The 11,536-nt window shown below is 42.4% G+C and overlaps 1 protein-coding gene across 1 annotated transcript in view; it reads right to left on the reverse strand.

Moving 5' to 3' along the window:
- The window catches only part of NIPAL2 (NIPA like domain containing 2), a 78,694-nt gene extending 67,166 nt beyond the window's left edge, over nucleotides 1-11,528 (reverse strand). The window contains exon 1 of the mRNA XM_029923741.1: nucleotides 11,363-11,528. Coding sequence (XP_029779601.1) covers nucleotides 11,363-11,470 — 108 coding nt within the window. The 5' untranslated portion in view covers nucleotides 11,471-11,528. The remainder of the gene's footprint in view (nucleotides 1-11,362) is intronic.
- Between the last annotated feature and the right edge of the window lie 8 nt (nucleotides 11,529-11,536).

Raw genomic sequence — 11,536 nt, forward strand, 5'->3', positions numbered from 1 at the left:
CTAGAAGTTGGAAAATTTTCAAACTTCTTAAGAAGTTTAAAAAAACACTGCTTTACAGACTCAATGAAATGAAAGGGAATGTGGACTCATTTAAAAAGAGTTAAAAGAAGAGATGATAGCAAGAAATACAAAGCAAGCTGGCTGAACCAAGGAAAGATATTAAGGAAAAAAATAAAAGCACTGCATAACTTAAAACCACATGCAGACACTGCCTGGGAAAAACAAACAACGTACAGGGCAAGGGCATGCAGTGCAAGTGATGGAGAGAAGATGGTAGATATGGGAGACAGCTTGAGGAAGCTCACCTCTGGTGCTATTCATTCAATCATGCATCCATTTGGCATTTATTTAACAATTGCTAAATATTAGGTTCTGTGTCAGGAACTGAGGATGCAAAGGACCCTCGAGGGGCTCAGAAGTAGTAGAAAAAGCACCAATTGCAAACAGACTACCACCTGTGAAATCTGTACTAGAGAGAGATGCTACGGACACAGAAGGGACAGAGGACAGACCTGCCTAGTTTGGAGAGTACATTAGCCACAGGAGTGGCTGCTGTGACAAATTACCACAAACCTGGGGGTGGCTTAAAACAAGAGAAATTTATTCTCCTACTATTTTGGAGGCCAGAAGCCTAGAATCTATTTCACTGGGCTGAAATCAAGATGGCAGAGCTATATTCTCTCTGAAGGCTCTGGAGGAGAATTCGTTTCTTGCCTCTCCCTGTTTCTGATGGCTGCTGGCATATCATTGCTTTATGGTTCCATCACTCCAATCTCTATGCCACATCGCCTTCTCTTTTTTTGTATGAAACCTTCCTGTGCCTCCCTCTTACATAAAGATGGCATTAGGGTCCATCCAGATCATCTAGGATAGTCTTCCTATCTCAAGATCTTTAACTTAATTTTGTCTGCAGTAAACAGGGTGTCTGAGGGGCCTTGAGGCAGCCAGCAGAGTTGGACCAGAGAGGCAGGCGGGAACTGTTGTGTGCCATGAATCAGTAGGTGGTGCTTTGGCACAAAGGACTTTAAACTAGATGATAGGTCCAGCTTCTCTTTCCCTTTTTTTTTTTTTAAAGTTTATTTATTTTTGAGAGAGAGAGAGAGAAAGCACTCAAGAGCAAGTGGGGAAGGGGCAGAGAGAGAGGGAGACACAGAATCCAAAGCAGGTTCCAGGCTCCAAGCCACCAGTACAGAGCCTGAGAGGCAAGGCTTAAACTCACAAACCACGAGATCATGACCTGAGCTGAAGTCGGATGCTTAACTGACTGAGCCACCCAGGTGCCCCCAGATTTTACTTTTAAGAAGACTCATCTTGGGGCACCTAGGTGGCTCAGTCGGTTAAGCATCCGACTTCAGCTCAGGTCATGATGGTTTGTGGGTTCGAACCCCACATTGGGCTCTGTGCTGATAGCTCAGAGACTGGAGCCTGCTTCGGATTCTGTGTCTCCCTCTCTGTCCCTCCTCCTCTCATGCTGTCTCTCTCTCAAAATAAATACCTACACATTGAAGAAAGAACAAGGCTCATCCTGGCTGCAGTGTGGAGGATGGACCGGCCCAGAGCAAGGCCAGAGAACAGGAAAGCCATTTAGGAGATGACTTCAGGACTTTAGAGAAGAGGTAGGGGCAATGGAGCGATAGGAGAGTTAATTACAACAGGGCCAGGAAGAAACAATATTCATATTCATAGTGGTAAACACTGGAGACAACCTGAAATCTGTAATGCTTTTTAGATTACTGAATGAGTTGGACTGTTCTTACCATTTATTTCCTTTGCCCTTGTAGATAATTGAGTTGTCTGCAATACTAACCCAGACTGAGTTAAAACTGTAATCCCATATGTGAAAAAGAAAGAAAGAAAAATGCTCAGGCACGAACAGATTTTTAATTTGTTATCTTGGTTATTGCACACTATAAGGTTACTATCTTTCTATCCTTAGAAAACCTCATGCTATTGGATCCAAATCTGGTGACACAAAGCCAGCAGAATAGATCTGCATTACACAACACAGTATATTGATGCTATCCTACAAGCAGTTCTATGCCAATTTGTAATCAACCTTAAACCTAGGCAGAAAAAGCCCAACATATTGCCTTCCCATACAATTAAGAACTATTACATTTTGTCTTTTCCTTGAGAACACATTTACTTATGTAATTGTAGATTCATTATTTTTAAAAACCAAACTCCATTAAGGATAAGCCTTACTGAGCTTACCAAGAAGCCATCATGTTTTTTGCTTTAGAGAAATTTAAGCTATGGTAGAAAAAATTTATGGGAAAAGTAATATATTTAATAATACATCCTTTGGGTGCTTTTAACACTTTGTTAAAAGGAGAGCAACAATAGTCAAGAAAGGTGAGATACCAATTCAGGAAGTCTTAAACTTGGCTCCATTATAAAACAAATCAACCTCATACAAGGCTGGGAAGGGAATCTTTGAAACAAAGGCAGACATGCTGAACACAAAGAATGCTATTGTTTCCATCCAGACTGATATAAGGTCCTATAACGTTCAAATTTTGCAAGAACATATTCACAATAATGATTTTAAAACTCTGTAATCCCTTGTTTTCAAAGAAGCAGGCCAGCCTTTTGCAGGCCAGCCAACGGTGTGGAAGAGGCTTCCCACCCTAAAGCTGGGAACTTGAGAGCTCTCTTAGTTATAATTCCTTTCACACACCTGCCTGGGTTTCTGGGGGTACATGTCCTTTTGAAGAGCAAAAGGCCTTTGGCTTGCCTCGAACTCTGTTTGGTCAGCTCCATCTGCCTGGAGACTGAACTCTATGTCTATGTGAGGCATCAGCCACTAGGTGAATTTCTGCCTCAATCTGAGGGACTGATAATGACATTGCCACTCTCTGACAGACTTCCTCCAGAAACTTCTGTAGCCCTTGCCACCCACCAGTCCAGATCTTCCTGACAAAAGGCAGGAATCGAGTTCATGTTTTCTATACCTCTTAGGCACTGTGACATGCACTTTTCATTGCCTCTAAAGGGCCACTCCTTATCCATAGCCAAGATCATTTCCCCTATCCCTAAGTTCCTCATTCCAGACCGATGATAGTGACCGTGACTTGGGTCTGCAAATGTAGTTCAAAAAATTAATAAAACACTCTCCATGTAAGTCACGATTCTGTGGCTGTGGCAGCTGCTTATAATATGAGGTCTGCTTGTATCTTGCTCACAAAGAACCACTCATTTCTCCACTGCCGTGACTCAGAGAGCCATATCCAAAGGTATATTATAGTATTTCCTCTTCTGCTTTGTCTCTCTCATTTACAAATACATATCTGTACTATGTTAGTCTGAAAGCTTAAAGAAAACAGTCCATCAGATAGTGTAAGCAAGGGTACCTTCACACCAGCCCTTCAAATGTTGTTTATCAAGTAACTATAAAACATTCTCTCCCTCTCTCTCTTTCTCATAAACACACACACACACATTATATATATCACATACATATGGCTACATTTTGAGGCCATGGTCCATGTTTTCTGATTTCTTTGATATTACTGTCCAACATTGCTTTGTTAAGAAGGGTTCTCTGCATGTAATTTTCATTCAGTGGAATGCTGACTGCATTTTAGGCCCTTATTTGTTGATTGGCTGACTTAAATGACTTTATCATTTAAGCCAGTTAATGTTAGGTTTTCTGTGACTTGCAAACTAATGTCTCTTAATTACAAGCTCAATATGGGCTGTGACAACAGAGAACACAAAGTTATGTCCCTAACAGTCCTGGAACAATCAGACATCTGCAAGTCCAGAGACTGAAGAAGAAATAGAGAACCCCATAATTCACAGGATTCACCCCAAGCTTGAATGAGATCTTGGAAATGCTAACCTGGCTTCTAGGATTCCACACAATGTTGCATTCATATACCATCCCTTTTTTCACCTAAATCCACTAAACTTAGAGGATTTTCCACTTACTGAAGAGGTGATTGTTGATGGTAAAGGAATTTCTAAGCAGGTAGAGTCAAGATAGAGACTAAGCGAGTGACACTACCTTTGCCAAATGACTCCCTTTGACTTTTCCATCAGTAGGAAAGAGAGGGGCCCTTAGATTTTTTTTTGATGATGTGTGAGGGGTGGGTCTAGAATTTCAAAATAAGTCACCACTCAGACCTGATGCTAATAAAAATATTTTAGAAATTGATTCTATAATCTAAGCTTTTAAGGAGATTATACTATTCAGGTCTCACCCACAAAGACAAGCGGGCTAAATAGGGGGCAACATTTTGGGGGCTTCTCATGTGAGACATACAGAAAAGGAAGGTCCGAGATGAGCTGTGAAGGGTGTTAGCTTGGGAGTTGCCCAAGAAAACAACAATCCGCAGGAGGACGCTGTTGTTAGGACCACATAGGAACTCCTTTTCTTGGTTATAGGACCCTTCTCGCAGCCAGCTCTTCCCAAGGGTGCCCACATTCTTCGGGGACACCAAGCCCAGTAACTCTAGCTTTGATGACTGGCATGGGAAAGGCCATGGACCTAACCTCATCCCGTCAGACTAAAGCCCATTTATTTTCATTGGTTGAGAAAGTCAAGCTTCTCCTCTTGGAAGTGGAAGGGAGAATGTGGGCTAGTGGGGTGAATCTTCGCAAAGTGGAGCCAACAAATTCTAAGAAACAAAAGTTGAAGAGGACAGTGAGATACTGAGCCTTTACCATGTTGTTAGAGCCTTTGGATCAAGGCTTAGGTGGACTTTATCATTTAAGCCAGTTAATGTTAGGTTTTCTGTGATTTGCAAACTAATGTCTCTTAATGACAAAACATTCCTGGTACGGATGCCAAGTTAAGCTAAAAAACAGACAGAACTAAAGGCCAGTGGTCCGAGTTACTCCAAGAAGAAATCAGTTGGAGAGGCACACAGAAGGAGAGGTGGGTGATTTAGGACACCAGAGCTGAGGCTGCAGGCAGACAGCAGGACACTCACTGTAGCCATGACCTGTCAGGCCAGGGTCTCTGAAGGGGCCAGAACAGGACAAACAATCCTTGGTGAGGTGAGGCGCTCAGGATGAAGCGTATGTTAACTTGTATTTATATAAGGGAATAGTCTGTTCCTCCGGACATGTGCCAAAGATGACAGGAGGCCATGCTAAGCATGACCAAGGGCCGGGCAAGTGACAAGAGAAGGCACAGGCAGGGAACTTGTGAGGGGAAGTGGAGTATTACCTGCCAGCTCCCAGGCGATCAGAACGTTCTGGTGAACCAGGAAAGACTGGGTGATGAGCTTTACTTTATGGAAAAGGTAAGTTTATCTGGGAGATGAATTATAAAAGGGTGCAAATGAAGTAGAGTGATGCTGGATGTTTGGGAGGAAAAAAGTGAACAAGCACGCCCACGCTAAAACCAAGGGCATGGAAGCCTCAACATTAACAGTCCCTCCCAGGCTGGGAGTGCTGGTCCTTCTGGTTAAACTGCGATCGGTGTCTGGTACTGTGACCACACTGCTGCCACCAAACACCTCTGTCACTGTTCTCAGTGCTACACACGCATCTCCGCAGCCCAGGAGTCTGGGAAGGGGCAGAAGCCATAGGAAGAATCCTTGCCTTAGTACTTCCAGGCAACAAGTGTGTTCCAATGAGGAAATTACTGCAGTTAGGAAGTGTTCTGGAATGTGAATATGTTTGGAGAGTGAAGGAGCGGCAAACACCGACGGGAATGAGGAAGGCACTAGATATAGAGAAATCAGTGGTTTTAGATTAAAGAAAGAAAAGTTACATCAAACACCTAATATGATTTCTTTTTCATCTAATATTATTTCTTTCCATTTGCAATGAACAATCATCTAATATTATTTCTTTCCACTTGCAGTAAACTAAGTCCAATAATTATTGATTTTTTTATGACATTTCCTATAATATAGGTTGACTATAATACTACTAGTAATAATAGCTAGCATTTATTTGAGTACTTTCTATGTGTCTGGCACTTTACTAACTTTTGGTCTTACATTATCTTTTTTTTAATTTTTTTTAGTGTTTATTTTTGAGACAGAGAGAGACAGACCGAGTGGGGGAGAAGCAGAGAGAGAGGGAGACACAGAATCCAAAGCAGGCTCCAGGCTCTGAGCTGTCAGCACAGAGACTGACATGGGGCTTGAATCCACGAACCATGAGATCATGGCCTGAGCCAAAGCCAGACGCTTAACCAACTGAGCCACCCAGGTGCTCCCGTACATTATCTTTTCTTATTGCCACATCAACCATATAAGATATGTGGCGTTATGATTATTACCATTTCAATAGAGAAAGCCAAGATTTGGAGAAATTAGGAAACTTGCCAACGCCTCTGGTAAAAAGACTGAGCGTTTAAAACTGAACTACACAAAACCAAAAAGGATAGTTTAGGGGAGTATCACCCTTTCCATGGTAAGCTCTCAAATGCCAACTCGAACAATCACCTACATTTTAAAAAGAAACTGCTCAAGTCATTCTCAATTGTTTGCTTAAGCAAAGTGACTGCAGCACTCCACTTCCCACCGGGCGAATGCAGCGACCATCCCCACCCGGTAAAGCATGTAAGTTGAACCGCTATAGCAAGGCTAATATTTTTAAAACTTAAAAAAATTGTAGGACACAGACTACTGCAGAGAGAATGATACAGATGAATAAATTACTTAAATGAATTATTATAAGATAAATACTCTTATAAAACCGTCCAGATGAAAACACAGAAGTTGGGCACCCACCCACAGCCTTCCCTTTGCTTCACCCATCGCGCCCTCCCCCCCCCATGAGGCACCACTGAGCTGACTTCACTGCGGTCATTTTGCCTCCGCTTTAGTTTTATCACCCAAGTGTGCATCCTTTTTCACATAGGGTTTGTAGATCTATTTAATTTAATTTGATTTAATTTTAATTTTTTATACTTCTAGATCTATATGAATCTATAGCTCCTCCATCCATTCTCTCCCTTTTTTTCTTGTAAAAATGATTTTTGAAGAAATGGAACCATTTAAACCTATAAAATGGAAAAGTTTCCCATAGTCTGAGTTTTGCTGATTGCATCAATACAAATATTGTAACTAGTTAGTATAAATCAAGCCTTAAGGAGGATATCAGGTAGAATGAAATGCAAACATCTTGTCTGCCAAGTTCACAGGAGCATTAAGAATCTTCCTCTAACAAAACCATGGGATGATGATAATGATGACTTATTTTTCTTTTTTTTTTTTTTACAAAAGCTTTGATACAGTTGCTTTGAGGTAATCTGTTTCTTCCTTCCTCTTGCTGCCTCATAACACATACATCTCACAGAAAATCTAGTAATGGGAAAATACCATGTTGGATATATAAGAAAGTAAAAAAAAACACCCAATAAACACAAATCAAACAAAAAAGGGATTTTTCTTGGGAAGGAAATGGAAAGGACCAGCAACTTCTACCCAGTCCTTTGGTTATTTGTAAGTTTTGGCACTTTTCTTTCTTTAAGAGACAGCCAGGTGAGCTACCAGCAGGAAAGAAATAGATGGTAGCAAAGCAAAATTAATACAAAGGCAACATAAAACTCATTGCAATTTTTCTTTAGTGCAATGAAACAAGCCATGTTCATTTCCCCCTCATTTTTCCTCTTTCCATCACAGTCTTTTCAAGCCTTAGTTTCTAAGCAATGGCCTTCAGCCAAGGGATAAGAAGTTAGACCTTCTTGTTGTAAGATCTAGAGGCAAATTATTTAACACAAGTTTCCTTACGTGGACAACGAATATAATCTGTACCTACAAGGTTGTTGGGGGGCTCCACTGAGATAACAGCTCTAAAGTGTCACATAGTATATGCATAACAAACGTCAGTCTCTTGGGTTTTGCCTCTTCCCTGCCAAGTTGTATCCTTTTTCCTTTAAATATGTTGACTTTAAAAACCCAAGCCATTGAAAATCAAAAGTTCAAATAAAGGACATAAAAAATTCTGAATTTTCATCTCACCCTATGCAGAATAAACCTTTCTGACAATGTCCTTGTGAATTTAGATACTTGGCAACATGCTTAAACTTTAGGAACCAAGGACAAAAGCCCCCCTTCACGGTATTTCCTACGTTCATCCTTTCCTGTTCATTCCGCCTGCAACCTTGCTGGTTTGGCACTATTTAATCATCAGATAGCAAAAGGGAGGCTGGAGATCTTTTATTCCAACCCTCATTTTACTGGAAAGGAAACTGAAGCCCAGGGTGACTTGCCTAACCACACTCTAGTTCAAGCAGAGACTTACAGTCTCTAACACTGGTTGCAAAGTAAGTGCCTTCGGAGGCCAGTAGGTAAGGGATGAGAGTAAAGGGAGGGTCTTAGGTGGGGAGCACAGCTGCTCTAAACCGTGAACTTGAGCTCCCAGTTACCATGTGGGACAGGTGGGGAAGAGGGCCAAGCGCTGCTAGAACTTCTAACATTTAAACCACTGAAACTTGAAACTTTATATATAATCTACTTGCTTTTAATGCTGGCAATGTATTAAACATTTTTTAAAGCCTCTCTGCAGGTCAAACAAGACACATCTGTGGGCTGGATTTAGCCAATTTGAGGCCTCTGCATCTTGTTAACCTTCAGTTAAATTCCTTTTATTTAATTTGCTTTGATTCTCATACTCCTTGCTCCATAAACCTTCGATGGCTCCCCATTGTCTACAAAGTCCAAATTTCTTAACCAGTCCTTCAAGGCAATCCATTTAAGACCCCAAACTGTATTTCCACCTTACAGTCTTCATGCTCCACTGCAACCAGAATGGCTACTGACCTCTACACCAAGTACAAAAATATTCAAAAAGACACCGACCCAGCCTCATGGTCTGTCTTGGTCCCCAGACTTTCCCTCTCTTGGAATGACTTCCACCTGTGCACTCCCATCAGTGAAACGCTGTCCACCCTTAAGTACCACCCTTCCATAAAATATCCCTGGTGGCCCCTGCGAAAAGCCACCTTGCTCCGAATTTCTTTAGGACTTTATATCACTCACATAACACTTAAAACTTGCTGCCTGCTTTTGGAGTTACCTGCATAGCTCATTTCCCCAAGCACCTAATAATACTCCTAGAAGGAAGGGTTTGAATCTGAAGACTATGGTGTTTTCATACAAAGCAGGGGGCTCAGTAACCGTCTTTTATACTGAAAACTTGTGGATCAAACATGAAGAAAATACCTTTACAGAATTTACTGCATCTGTACATTCATAGGTAGACTCCTAAGTGACAAAGAAAGGATCAAAGACTTCATGTATCTAGTTTCCCAAAAATTTTCCCCACTGAACTACTACTTTCTACTTGCTTTGAGATTTCCTCCTCTAGAAGCACTCACATGTTTGCCTTGGACAACACTGATTCTAAGAGACCACTGTTAAATATTCATCTTTTATATGAAAGTGTTGGTTTTTTTCTATGAGTAAGGTTAACTTATCAGTCTGATGGTTATCACTTGGAAAGACACAGAGAGACTGGGCTGTTGGTGAACAGACACCGTCATCAAATAGTTTAGTTGTGATAAAACTGATTACACCCTCGCTATCCAGCAAACAAGGCTAATTTTCAGTGGGAGAGTCTTAAACTTGTATCTCACACTTTGTTTTTCTGGAACCACCCCCATTTTCACTCATCTACATTCAACTATGTCAAAAAAGAAAAGAAAAAAAAAATAGACTCCATTTTATTTTTACTGACCTGGCCAGCACTGGAGACACTCAATCAAATGTTTGCTGAATGAATTTTTAAAAAATCCATTTTCACAGTCCCGTATATCTTAGAAGATGGCCTAAATGTGTGCAATAATGGGAAAAGTTGATACAATCTTACCTCAAACTAGCTATCGCTTAGATGTCACCTGAGTCATTTCAGTGAGCATATTCCAAACACACCCTTTTAAACCTGTACAAATATATACTGTTAGTGGCAAGTCAGGCCTTGCAAACACAGTTAAGGCCTCACATTTATGTCACGTGGTACCCTGTTTTGATGTTAGAGAGCCAAGACAATATTGAATTCCAGGAAACATCAAGGAAAACTGACGACAGGGGTTTCCACTGTGAACACATTGTTGTTATTTTTTCCTGTTCTGGACGATGCCATTGTAGGTCACAACTACTAACTCTCTAATTTCTTTACTAAAAGCAAAAGAGTTCATTCTTAAACCTTTACTGGGAGTACTTCTAGCAGAAGCACATTGTAACATGGCTTACATAGCAGCATAAGCAGAGTTTAACAGACTCAAAGAGCTTCCTATGAAAAGCAACTCTTTTCTTTGTAACTCCTGAGAAGGAAGAAGTCCAATAGGTTACATAGAAGTCCAATAGGTTACATAGAAAGACAAAGAGGCTCAAAAGTCCCCTCATTTTTCCTAGTTTTGTGGGAAAACAGACTTAGAGCAAATACACTCCCCTTGGTTGAAAACTAGTAGGGTGAACATGCTTATTTTATCTTTAGATGAATAATTCTGTGTTAAATTTCTGAAAACAAAATTTTAACATTTTAGAAATTAATATTCAAAACACTTTTCAAGCATAAAAGGAGTGCTAGGCCTTTTATTGTTGGTTAAAACACGATTTAGACCAACAATAACAAAGAGTTGACTACATTGTCGTAAAATAAAGCGCAAGTGCGAATTTGTTAAAGAACAAGACAAAACACACTTAGGATGGGCGGGGGGCGGGAAGGAGGGGACCCACTACATCAAGTTCACCCCCACTTGAAAGAATATAAACGCATCTAGAGGATGGGCTCGCCAGAGCTGTGTTTCCGATCTTAAACCAAGCCAGAAATAAAGGGACGTCTTCAATCCCCTTTGATCTCCTTCAATGTATGTTTCCAGCATAAACTGGCCTTGTTTAGGCTGACGGCGTTTTCCCAAAGGACCGGTGAGACAGAGGAGGGAGTCAGGCAACCGCAAGCCGAGAATATCGGTGCTCTTAGCACGGAAGTGAGAAGAGCTGTGTGCTGAGACTGTGGGGACACACACGCACGCTGAGCATCTGCACTGAGGTGACATTTGGTTGCCCTTCATGAGCTCCCTGCTTCTGAGAATGGGGTGTCACTTTTTTTTTTAACTGTAAAATGATCCTGGGAGGGGGGTGGAATACGGATGGAAGGAGATTCACCCCACACTCTTAGGAATCCTTCCGGGAGAAGGCGGAATCAGGCTGGAGAGGCGGGAGTGTTCGGGACCGAGAGGCCCAGGAACGACCCCGCAGAGGTCACAACCGCAGACCTTTGCGCCCCAGTCCCAGGGACCGATGCCCCGGGGAGGAAGGTTGGGGCGCCTGCACTCCCCCAAATCAGGGACAGTTAACGTGTGGCAACATCACAGCCGATGTCCTTGTGGGAGCCGGCGGGCGGGCGGCCCCGCCCTTGTCCCCACCGGGCGACGGGGCCGGCCGGCCCTTACCTGGTTCCTGCGGTACCACTCGCCCGACAAGGAGCCGTTGCCGGCGCCCAGCGCCCCATACGTGAAGTTCCGGGACAGCTCGTCCACGGCAGCCGAGGCGGCAGCCATTGGGGCTCGCTCCCGCCGCTCGGGCTCGGGCTCCGGCCGCCTCCCGGCCCCGCCGCTCCGCCAGGC

The sequence above is a fragment of the Suricata suricatta genome, chromosome 15 (assembly GCF_006229205.1).
Source record: "Suricata suricatta isolate VVHF042 chromosome 15, meerkat_22Aug2017_6uvM2_HiC, whole genome shotgun sequence".
Lineage (NCBI taxonomy): Eukaryota > Metazoa > Chordata > Mammalia > Carnivora > Herpestidae > Suricata > Suricata suricatta.